Source organism: Leopardus geoffroyi, chromosome A3, assembly GCF_018350155.1.
Source record: "Leopardus geoffroyi isolate Oge1 chromosome A3, O.geoffroyi_Oge1_pat1.0, whole genome shotgun sequence".
NCBI lineage: Eukaryota > Metazoa > Chordata > Mammalia > Carnivora > Felidae > Leopardus > Leopardus geoffroyi.
Genome location: NC_059336.1, coordinates 50,269,974 through 50,282,307, shown reverse-complemented (window position 1 = coordinate 50,282,307; position 12,334 = coordinate 50,269,974). Strand labels below are relative to the sequence as shown.

At 47.6% G+C, this 12,334-nt stretch overlaps 1 protein-coding gene across 11 annotated transcripts in view; it reads left to right on the top strand.

The window, feature by feature from the left end:
• The window catches only part of NINL (ninein like), a 195,443-nt gene that overhangs the window by 178,647 nt on the left and 4,462 nt on the right, over positions 1–12,334 (top strand). For 8 of the 11 annotated variants that reach the window (XM_045443705.1, XM_045443706.1, XM_045443703.1 and 5 more), the window contains 4 exons: positions 3,392–3,550; positions 5,023–5,136; positions 9,589–9,798; positions 11,890–12,003. In XM_045443705.1, coding sequence (XP_045299661.1) covers positions 3,392–3,550; positions 5,023–5,136; positions 9,589–9,798; positions 11,890–12,003 — 597 coding nt within the window. Of the gene's footprint in view, positions 1–3,391; positions 3,551–5,022; positions 5,137–9,494; positions 9,799–11,889; positions 12,004–12,334 lie in introns of those variants that run through there. The other 3 variants (XM_045443710.1, XM_045443712.1, XM_045443713.1) reach the window with 3 other exon arrangements.

Below are 12,334 nucleotides of genomic sequence, written 5' to 3'. Positions count from 1 at the left end.
GGCTCCAGGCTCTGAGTTGTTAACACGGAGCCCGATGTGGGGCTGGAACTCAGGGACCGAGAGATCATGACCCGAGCCGAAGTCGGATGCTTAACCTACTAAGCCATACAGGTGCCCCCTTAATTTGGCAGTTTTTAACTTTGTGCTTTATTATTTGTTTATACCTTTCTTTGTATCTCTCTGTACTATGTGTATGTGTGTGTGTTTTCAAACCTTTTGAAAGTAAGTGACAGATACAGTGATACTCTGCTCCTAAATATTTCGCAGGCATCTTGTAAAAATGAATGCATCTCCTGCCTAACCACAGTACTGCTGTAACACCTGAGACACTTAATTGTAATTACTTAATGCTGTCCAATATTCAGACCATATTTACATCTTTCTATAATTATTCCAAAATGTCTTAGATGGTAAATTTTTTGGAACTAGGATGCAGCTGAGGATGATGCGTTGAACTGTCAATGCTGTTCTGGTGGCAGAAAACAGCCACTTTATTGTGCTCACAGAACCTGTGGGTCAGGGGTTCCAGACAGGGTACAGGGCAGATGGCCTGCCTCTTCTCCATGTCACTGGTATGGGAAGATTGGACAGCTGGGGTGACCCAAAGGCCAGGGCTGGAACCATCTGGGGGCTCCTCTCCATGGGCCTGGGAGGGAGTGTCACAAAGAGGCATTCAGGTAGCGAGTGGCCCAGCAGGACCACAAGGCAGGCACAAGGCTTCTCATCTCAGAAATCTCTCCATATCACCTCCACCCAGACCCCCCCAAGGCACAGGGAGGGACATAGGCTCATCTGGGAGGGTGAGTGTCCAGGTCACACTACAGAAGGGGATGTGGGATGAGAGATGCCATTGAGGCTGTCTTTGGAAAATATGGTCTGCTTGCTGCAATGTGTCTTTAGTCTTTTTAACCTGGAATAGCTGATTCACCCCCAAGGCTGTCTGTTTGAAGAGATCTGGCAGTTGTCTTGGAGGCCATCCCCCATTCTGGATCTGTCCAGTTGTTTCCTGATAGTGTCATTCAGTCTGCTTCTCTGTCCCTTGTGTATCTTATAAACTGGAAACTAGGCCTAAAGGCATAATCACATCCAGAGTAAGCATATTTAGCACAGACATCCACTTATTTTAAAATTTGATCAGGATATGACTGCTTTTGTCTTCTGCAATAAAACTAAGGTGAGTACAAGTTGGAATTAAGGTGATGGCTCAGTCAGTTAAGCATCCAACTCTTGATTTTGGCTCAGGTCATGATCTCATGGTTCATGAATTTGAGCCCCATGTCAGGCTCCATGCTGACAGCACATAGTCTGCCTGGAATTCTCTCTCCCTCTTTCTCTGCCCCTCCCCTGCTCATGCTCTGTTCCCCCGCCCCCCAGAATAAATAAACTAACTTTGGGGAAAAGAAAGAATTAAGGAGGTGATGGACACAGACACCAAGAGACAGTGGGTGCCCCACTGTCTCAGTGGGATGCCCTGAGGGGGACATAGTGGCACCTGAGTGGAGTTCTGGTCACAGGCATCTCCTGAGCTTAGTCACAGAGAGCATCAGGCAGTCCCCAAATGAGGAACTGTTGAAGGGGAAAGGCGGGGAGGTACTGTATCTGTCAGAATTTTCAGTGTTAATACATGACAGAGGCTATGGAAACATCTCACATTCAGGGAGGCTAAAACAGCCTGACAGATAAAGGCGTTGCCTGAGCTGGACCAGAAGGGGTGCTCCAAGGGTCATAACTGGGCCAGTTGACAAGACTAGGATGCAGGTGGTGTGATTCTTGTCCTGAAGCCAGAGCTGCATGGCAGCCATGTGAGAACACGCTCACCTCCTTAGGAAACATGTAACACAGGGTCATGGATCAGAAAACCGTCTCGTGTGTGTGTGTGTGTGTGTGTGTGTGTGTACACACATGTGTGCACATACGTGCAGAGAGTACCAGCCAGCCACAAAGCACACGGGGAAATGTTGCCAGCTGGTAAGTCTGGGTGAAGGGCACATGGATGTTCTCTGTAATAGCTTTGCATCTGTTATATGAGTTTGAAATTATTTCCAAAGACTAAATATTAAAAGTAACCAAAAAAATTAGCTGAAGGAAGATTCCATTTCTGGCTGCTAAAAAAATCAAGGCTGAAGTAACGTAACAGTGCATGTTAACTCTACTGGAATTAGAGTTTAAAAAATCATAAAAACAAACCATTATGAAAAAAAATCAATGCTATCCTCAGAGAATAAGATGAATGCCAATATTGAAAAATAACTTTAATTTTCACAATAAAATGTAATAAACACAAGAGATTTCCATACCAGACACAACAACCATGAACTTACGATGTGTTGAAAATACCTCTTTACCCTCAGTTGTGAGGTTTTAAGCACAGGATGAGGTAATAGTCTGTTTACAGAGAACAGAAGGAGCAATCATCACAAGAAAAATGTGTAAACTCACTAAGCTTAAATAATCCAAATCAGAACAACTTCAAGCAAGTTTCCATCATCTGCTTCTCAAATCTTCAGAAACATAGAAATGAAATGGTTGTTAGCACAGCCCAGGGGAGAGTGGTGTGTGCGCGTTGCCAGTAGTGCTGAAAACAGGTTCAGAGAACCCCACTCTGCCAACACTTGGAGCCACTGACAGTCGGCCTCGAGAATGGACTGCTGTGGAAAAAAAGCAAATAAGCAGAAATGTGATTTATATGAAGATATTCACAACATATAGTTTAAAGTAACTGGCATTTCCATGGGGAGAGACTGTAGGGGCAGTGTTCTAGTTGCTGTTCCAGCTCGTGGGGCATTCACTTAGCCACCCAGTGGGCATCTGTTGTGCATCCACCATCTGTTGGGCAGTAGATACTGGATAAAAGCAGAATATACAATTTAATCACCACCTGCACCCTGCTGAAAGATATGTTTAGGTGTTTAATGACAAAAGATCAGATCATGACCTGAGCCTACTTTGAGGAGATTCATATACTTCAAGTTTAACAAGGTGTTTTCCTTCAAACTACTTAAAATAATAATTGGACATAACCATGAAAGAAATAAGAAAAATATGGAAGATCTTCAAGGCAGTGGTTTGGATGTTCATGATGTAGCCACCTCTGGCAGTTGAGATATGTCTCATTTCCTCAAGGGAGTAGAGCACGTGTTCGCATCCTTAGTACTGTGGCCATTTGGGGTGGGATCAGTCCTGCGCTGGAGGATGCTGAGTGCCTCCACCATGAGATGCCTTAGCCGTCCCCTTCCCAGTTCTGATAATCAGCAGTATCTCCAGACATTGCCAGATGTTCCTTGGGGAACAAAATGGGTCCTGATTGGGAACCACTGGAATGATATGAATTAAGCTCCTGGTTTAAAAAAAAGTAACTTTGGCATCTGTATTTTAACCCGTTATGCTCCAGAGTCAGAAATGCAAGGATAAAGTGTCCCAGCTCAATCACAAGATCCTTCAGCTAGGAGAGGAGGCCTCTGTCCACCAGGCCCAAGACGAGAAGAACCTGATCAACATTCAGCTGTTAACACAGAGACTGGAGGAGGCCGGGCACCAGGAGGAGCTGCAGGTGAGTGGTCTAAAAACATCAGCAACAGGGGGCGCCTGGGTGGCGCAGTCGGTTAAGCTTCCGACTTCAGCCAGGTCACGATCTCGCGGTCCGTGAGTTCGAGCCCCGCGTCAGGCTCTGGGCTGACGGCTCAGAGCCTGGAGCCTGTTTCCGATTCTGTGTCTCCCTCTCTCTCTGCCCCTCCCCCGTTCATGCTCTGTCTCTCTCTGTCCCAAAAATAAATAAACGTTGAAAAAAAAATTAAAAAAAAAAATTAAAAAAAATAAATAAAGGGGCGCCTGGGTGGCGCAGTCGGTTAAGCGTCCGACTTCAGCCAGGTCACGATCTCGCAGTCCGTGAGTTCGAGCCCCACGTCAGGCTCTGGGCTGATGGCTCAGAGCCTGGAGCCTGTTTCCGATTCTGTGTCTCCCTCTCTCTCTGCCCCTCCCCCGTTCATGCTCTGTCTCTCTCTGTCCCAAAAATAAATAAACGTTGAAAAAAAAAAAAATTAAAAAAAAAAAAAAACATCAGCAACAGCCTTAAAATGCTGGAGGTAGGCTCACCCCTCAGGTAAAGAGGGGAACTTAACAAGTATGTGCTCTGGAAAATTTGTAGGCTTCAGCAGCCTTGCAAATTCTCAATATCTAAAAAAAAAAGTAGCATAAAGGGATTAAATCCTGATGCTAAGAGAGTAAATTGGTAGACCTCTTTGGAGGACATTTGGGCAAAATATGCGTCAAGTGCGTCAAGAATGTCAGTATGCTCTGACTTTATAATTCTACTTATGGGAATTTTATCTGAGCATCGTGGGCAGACTTAGCTGGAAGTGTTTTCATTGCTGTGGTATTTATAATAGCAAAACAGAATTGGAATCAGCTTGAATCATCAATAATACTGAATGAGTCAGTAAATTATGGTACAGTCATTAAAAATCATGTTTTCCAATAATATTTAATGTTATGAGGAAATGCTCAAGATATAATGAGGAAAGCACAGCATATAATGCTGTACCAGTGTTATTGATAGAAACACATGTGTGGAAGAAGGGCTGAGATCACAGCACAATGTTGGGATCGTGGTGGTTTAAATTTTGTCATTTTTGCTTTTCTATAAATTTCTGAAGTTTCTGCATTAAACATGTATCAGACTGATGGGGTGCCTGGGTGGCTCAGTTAGTTAAGTGTCTGACTCTGGATTTTGGCTCAGGTCATGACTTCATAGTTCATGAGATGGAGCCCCCGTTGGGTTCCCATGCTGATAGCATGGGACCTGCTTGGGATATTCTCTCTCTCAATCTCAATCTCTCTCTCTCTCTCTCTCTCTCTCTCTCTCTCTCTCTCTCTTCACCTCCCTCGGTCCCCCGTCTCCCTCCCTCACTTCCTGCTTGCTCACACTCTCTCTCTCTCAAAATAAATAAACTTAAAAGAAATAAATAAATATGCATCAGACTGCTGAGATATTCTTGTACTTGTGAAATTATTTTTTTTAAACAGAGTGAGCTAATCCAAAAACTTGAACTTGAACTTGAACACATGAATCAGGAATGTCAGAGCCTGAGACTGTCACAGTCACAGCTGAGAGAGACCCTTGAAGAAAGTCAAAATCAGGTGGGTGTGCATGATGGCCAATGGCTGGGTCTCAGCTGGGAGGAAAGTCAACACAGTTTAGCACTGACAGAGCCTTGCCAGGACTGGTCTGGCCAGAGAGGTTATTGGGCTGCCCTGAGGTTACACAGCTGGTGGGCACTTACCAGGCCTGAGACTGAAGTTGAGCCTAGTCCAGGGTTGGTTGACCCTGAGCAGTCCATGGGCAGAGCTTCTGTTTATGCACAAGGGAAGGAGGCTGACAAGCAGTGCTTTTGGCTGCACCATCTGCAGAACAGAAGAGCAAAGGAGAGCTGTGAGTAGCCTCTGAGGAGGGGGGAGTGTTGTCAGATCCAAGGACATGAGGTGGAGTAGTCCCTTGGGTTAGCAAGCTCAGTGTGCCTGTCTTGCCCTCACACAGGCTTATGTGTGCACAGAAGCCCTGAAATTGCATGCACATGTGGGTGTCGAGCTCCTGCCTCCCACTTTCTCTCCTGCTCCGGCATTTACTAGTGCACCAGGCTCTAAAGGTACAGAGGTAGGAAAGTGGAGAGCTTGCAGTTTGGGACAAGCAGATGTGAGCAGGACAGACCAAGCAGGGATGTCAGGATGCCCTGACAGCATGGTGTGCAGAGACATGAGAGAGGGGGAGCTGGTTCTTCCTGGGGGAGCAGGATGAGAGAATGGCAGGTGTGTGATGGCCCAATGTGGACTCAGATGTGTGTTGCGCTTAGAGGGCTGGGGGCTGTAGATAGAAAAGAGGGGTCATGGGAGAAGCCTCCCAAGCAGTGTGGAAGAGGTTTCTAACTCACTGGCCTGTGGCCCAGGGCCCTCACTTGAGTGTGGCACTGGCATGCCTCCCTCCTCTGAGCAACTTCACAGACTCCCTGACTGGCCCCAGATGCCACAGCTGGACTTGGCTGTGGGGTCCCCCTACATACCCAGGGCTTTATGACATGCTATTGGGGGCTCATGTGGGCTTTCAGCCATCGCGCTGCAAACAAGCGCTCTCCCAGAGGTGCCTCTGAGTACTTGGGGGTTCCCTTCTCTGTTTTTAAGTCTGAAAGGAACCTTGAGAAATTGCCTTGACCAGCTTGAACCCTTTGAGTCCAGGAGTCAGCATTCAGCCATTGTCATGGGCAGAAGGGACCTTACTTAAGCAGTTCTCCTGTGATGTGAGATGGTTCCCCCTTGTTATTTAGAAGAGGAACCCCCAAAACCACATTGATGGGAGTTCACATGAGGGAAATAAGAGGAGCCTGTGGGTACTTAAGGATCTTCTGGAGGAGCCATGGTAGAGTGGGCACGGGACCACTCGGGAGGAGCCAGTGTTGTCACTGGCACAGTTGTGGGTGATTTTAAGGAGGAGCGCCCTGGAGGTCAAAGAGAGCAGGTTGGACAGGTATGAGCAGGGGGGCAGCTCAGATGGGGCCATGAGAGGTCCTGGCAGAGGGACTTTGCACAGCTCAGAAGGTGTGGTGCACGGGAGCACAATGCTGTAAGCATCACATGCCCTTGGGAATGACCATCTTGGTTCTGTGTTGCAGTACGTCAAACCACCCTCAAACTTGGTAGCTTCTAGCACTGTTCATCATTATCCTTCATGGTCTGTGGGCTCGCCAGCGCAGCTGGGCTGTTTTCACTTGAGATCTCAGGGGGCCATTGCAATCAAATGAGGTTAGGGCTAGCATCATCTGAAGGCACAGCTGGATCAGATGTTTGAGAGGCCTCAGGTCACAGGGCTGGCATGTGGTGTTGGCTGGTGGCTGGGGGCCCACTGGTGCTCTCAGCTGGAGCACCCACACCTGGCCTCTTGGTGGCATGAGGCCGTCTGAGCATAGCAGTGAAGTTCTGAGAGGATAGGTGACCAAGCACCCTTAGAGGAGCAGATAGAAGCTGCCAGGCTTCTTAAGACTGTGTCAGGGCATTCCAGAACATCACTCCCCTGACATTTTGCTGGTCCAGCTTGGATTCAAGGGGAGGGCACAGAACCCACCTGTCCATCGGGGGAGGACACAGTCCTCACCTCTCAATGCAAGGAGAGCACAGCTCCCATCCCTCAGGGGGCAGGAACAGCAGCCTGTGAGCTCAGGTGGGAGCAGCCGATGGCTGAGGTGGCTCACTGCCATGCCCCTGATCCCAGAACACAATGGCCCTCTTTTCCTGGCATGGGCTGCCCCAGTGGTCTCTGGGGACATCTTTCCCTTGTCAAGTGATAGTTGGGCAGGGGTCTCCAGAGTTGGCCCAAGCTCTAGCCAGTCTCAGTTCTGCGGGGAGGGAGATGAGGAGGGCTTGGGAGGAATTCAGCTGAGACGGTGTTATGGGCTGTTTGCCTTGCTCAGAGAGCCACAGGGTAGGGCCACAGACACAGACCTCACACTGGGCCACACAGTGGCCTCCTCCCAGGAGCTTGCACCAGGCATCTGTGTTCAGAGCAGAGAGATAGCTGTAGCAGTTAGCAGCAAGGGGCATGGGAACAGTGTGTTCTAAGGAAGAGGGCATCAGGGTGTTGGGGAGTGCTGTCAGAGAGCAGGAACAGCTTTGGAGTGGGTGGGCATTCTGACATGGAGTCACAAGGGCCTGGGCTGGGACTCAACTTCCATCTGGGGTGTCTGCAGGATGACTGAAGCATGAAAGTCGGGAGGGGGCTACATTTGTGGGGGGTGTGTTTTAGAACTGGTTCTCCTCTCTCCCTTCTCTGTCCCTCTTTCTCAAGGTTCCCAGACCCAGTTCCAGCGTGCAATTATCAGACACCAACAGGGTGTCTGAGAATTCAACTCCATTCTTATACTATCTGCCTGGAGACAGCATCAGACCCCACAGGTTAAGGGTTAAGGGTGTAGTCCTACAACACTACTCCCTACCCCCATCTCAGAAGCCAGTCATACCCCCCAGGCTGTTAGCTGTGTTTCTGACCAGCCAGCTACAGATTAGATGTTTCAACCTCCTCCTCCTGAGGTTTGACTAATTTGCTAGAGTGGCTCACAGAACTCAGGGAAACACTTAACATTTAGCAGTTCATTAAAGGATATGTTAAAGGAAACAAATCAATAGCCAGAGGAAGAGATACATAGGGTGAGGTCCCAAATATCTGTCCTCAGGGAGCTTGAGCCCCAGCCTGGGGGCGCATGGAAGTGTTCCTCCTCCAGCATAGAAGCTCTCCAAAACAGGGACCAAACAGCTGGCTCTTGGGTTTTTATAGAGGTTTCATTATATAGTCATGACTAAGTCATTGGCCACTGGCTGACTCAACCTTCAGCCCCTCTCCCCTCCTGGGAGGTTGGGGGATAGGACTGAAAATTCCAATCCTTGATCACGTGGTTGACCCTCCTGGCAGCCAGCCCCTCCCCTTGGGTGCACTTCAAAAATCACCTTCATTAATAATGAGACATCTATTTCACGTCTGTGGCTCTGAAGCATTTTTAGAATCTGTGGATGAAGACCAGATATCTCTGAAAAATATATTTTGGTCATCTGATTTTAGAAGTCATTATATTGCACTCCTCCAAAAGAGCATAGTAGCTGTCCTGGAAACTGTGTGCAGGTGTGTTTCTCTAGGATGACTCCTGTCCTAAGAACAGCCACACATGATGGTGATGACATGGCCCCCTAAGACAGCCCCTCAGAGATGCATGGGGATACAACGACCTGAGGCCTAAAGCTTCATTGTTGCCCTTGAGTAGCCATAGCTGGCATCCTCCCTGTCTCTAATCACATGGTCACCTCAGACCTATCCTGTGTGACTCTTGATGGAGGTACCTCCCTCTCCCATCTATGGGGCCTCAGAGGTGTGTGAGGGCTGACATACCAAGTTCTTGTAGGGTGCCAAGGAAATTCTGTATATTCCTTGGTGAATTGGTGAAGCCTCTAGAATCAAAGTGATTTAAATGGTGTTTAATAAAAGGATTGGCCAAGTTACCCACAACTCCAGTGAAATCTTGCCATCTACTGTGGTTGGGGAGCCAGGGGCTGGGGTAGTTCTGCACCTGCTGCCAGGGTCCCTTTGGCCTTCATCATATGCTCCATTGCTCTCTGTGGCCCTGGTCTCAGCTGCCTAAGGAGTATGAGCTCTCTGCCTAAAGGAAAATCACCATGCAAGGCCTGCATGGATTATAATTGTTAAACAGACTCCATGAAGTTTGCTGAAATGTAAACTGGACAGAGTATGGCGTGATTCTCCCATGGGTGCAGCAGGAAACCTCAGTGTCACCACTTTGAGGCTACAGACCTGAGTCTTCTTGACTCTCTCTGTGTAGAAACTCTGGCTAAACCAGAGTTTGGCTGTCAGAATACAAATGAATAGGTTCTTTATGAACCTTACATGTAGCTGCAGATGCATGGACCAAGGAATAAGGATACCTTGTGTGCCTTTCCATTTGTAGGGTATCTGTAAGCATGGAGTTTTGCATGTCTAGTAATGACCCCATAGCTCTCAGCAATCACACCAGCACTATCATGGCCTTCTCCCCGGTGCAGCTGCATGGAGCCAACCTGAGGCTAAGGCTAGCACAGTCCCAGCACTCAGATGAGGTCCACCAGCTGCAGGAGCAGATGCAGTGGCTGGTGCCTCAGGACCACATGACCAAGCTGCAGCAGCTACTGGAAGAGGAGCGGCAGGCCACTCAGCAGCTCCGTGATGAGTGCATTCTCCAGAAGGAGAAGGGGAGGCGGCTGGAAACACAGTGGGTGAGTGGAGACAAGGGCCCTGAGGCCCAGCTGATGGTGCCAGGGGTGGCGAGATTGGATCACTGATCACTCAGCCAAAAACTGCCATCCCAATTCGTAGAAGTCTGGTTATACCACAGCTGCAGGCCCCTGATTTTCACTATGAACAATGTGGGATTCTAACAGGGGCCAAAGATGGATCAGGAAGGGGTGGCAAACCTCTTGGAGAAGGCATCTCCCACCCCCTCAGAGTGATAAGCCAGCTGACCCAAAAGGCCTCTTCAACATGGGGGCAACAGGTCCACCCAGACAGGTTGTCTTTGGGGGCTGCACATGTCTGTGGTAGGCCACATGGCTAAATGTTAGGGGCCACACACTCAAAACTGCTTACAGGGCCAGAAATGTGATACAGAGGCCATGAGGGAAGCTGTGGGTGGCGGTCCCACCCATGTAGTCCTGTGGAATCACAGGCCCTGTGTGCCAATTCTCCTGATTTCAAAGGAAAGCCAGAAACTAGATTTTTACAGAAACATTCCCAGTTTCCAAATGATGCATCTAATTTAAAAAGAATCTGAAACCATTTTGCAGACTGAAAAAAATCTACCCACAGGCACACAAAGACTGCAGAAGTTATTTATTTGGGTGCACACTGATCTAGGTAGGAGACACACATGGCAAAAGCCTGTGCCCTCCTGGAGCCTATATTCTGGTGTGGTGGGGAGACAAATGAAAACATGAGTCATGAGGATAGCATGTCAGATGGTGATGAGTTGATGAGTGCTCTGGAGTGGGATGGTGGCCAGAGAAGGCCTCACCAACGTGTTACTTGAGCCAAGATGTGCTGGAGTTGAGAGAACAAGCCATTCACTTATCTGGAGAGAGTGCTACAAGTAGCAGGAGCAGTATATGCAAAGGCCCTGAGGTGGTAATGGCCTTATTTAAGGATAGCAAGGATGAGAGGGAAGCAAGAGGAAGATGGTGGGACAAAAGGCCAGTGAGGTGGTGGCACACACTTGGGGACCCTGGCTGTGCATCAGGCACTGCATTAGGCATCTAGAGACATAGAAACAGAGTTGTTGCCTTAAAGAGCAGGATACTGTGGCTCAGGGCATGGACTGCAGAGATTGGGATCCAGGCTTCACCATCTCCTACCTGAGTGACTTTGGCCAGTTACTTAACTTCTCTGCTTCAGCTTCCTCATCTGTAAAAGTTGGGTGCCAGTGGTTCCCACTAAAAGCATCAGTGTGAGGCATCAGAATTGGCACTTTTAAAATGCTTGAATAGTTTGGCATGTGTGTACCCTACTTAAGTGTTTAATTTAAAAGGCTGGGGGGGGGGGCACCTGGGTGGCTCCATCAGTTAAGCGTCTGACTTCAGCTCAGGTCATGATCTCATGGTTCGTGAGTTTGAGCCCTGCATCAGGCTCTGTGCTGACAGCTCAGCCTGGAGCCTGCTTCAGATCCTGTTTCTCCCTCACCCTCTGTCCTTCACCCATTCACATTCTGTCTCTCTCTCTCTGAAAAATAAATAAACATTAAAAAATAATAATAAAAAAAATAAAAGGCTGAGAAAACACCTACATCCTGAAATGCCACAGTGTAGTTCATTGGGAAATGTCGGGGTGGGAGGGTGTGGAGATAGGAGCCTGAGGACAAGAGGGTGCTTCCATGAGGAAGAAATTGGAGCAAGACTCAAAAGGTCGGTAAGATTTGATGTTTGTGAAGCATAAATCCTAATGAAGAATAACCTATCCGCATTGTGCAAAAATGTTAAGCAGGAAATAAGTTCACCCGTGATAAAATATTGACAAAACAAAGAAATTTAATCAGAAATCCTTTAAAAATACTCAGTAACACATTTGGGGAAACTCACTTTGGAGTAATTTATGATTAAATGCCCAGGAAAGCAGTCTGCTAATTCTTGAACTACAAAGAGCAGTGTCAGCTTTGTGACCTGTGGCAGAACATTGTGTGTCTGTTACTCTGTGCAGATGAAAGGCTCTCCCTTTGCTCTCAGATATGTACATTTTAGCTAATTTCCACTCTGAAGTAAATAAGCCTGAGATGATTCTTTTAGAAATATAAATTATTGGTCTGTAACCTTTTGTGACAGGAAGAACATGAAAAGGAGCTGAAAGACACTGAGGAGCGGGTGGAAGAGGTGGGAAGGGCTCTGAAGAACGTGGACATGCTCCTCCAAGAGAAAGTAGCTGAGCTGAAAGAGCAGGTCAGTGATGGATGTCTGTCATTGCCACATGCACCTTCTGAACTTTCTCCTTCCATGGGTATTCAAGTAGCTAATCCAGGGAGAGACTGTCCTCATAGAACACAGAGAGCCCCCATGTTCATTTGGAACCACTGAACCTAGGGCTCCATCTAAACTTTGAGAAACTGAATGTACAAATTTTTTTCAGAAGATTAACAGCTAAAATCAATCAATAGAAAAATTGATTTTTTAAAATATATTCCCTGCACTGTATTTGTATATTGTGTTTGTTTTGGGAATTGTTTTAAGGTACATTTGAGAGGTGTTCACATAATCTCAGAAAGGATGTTCA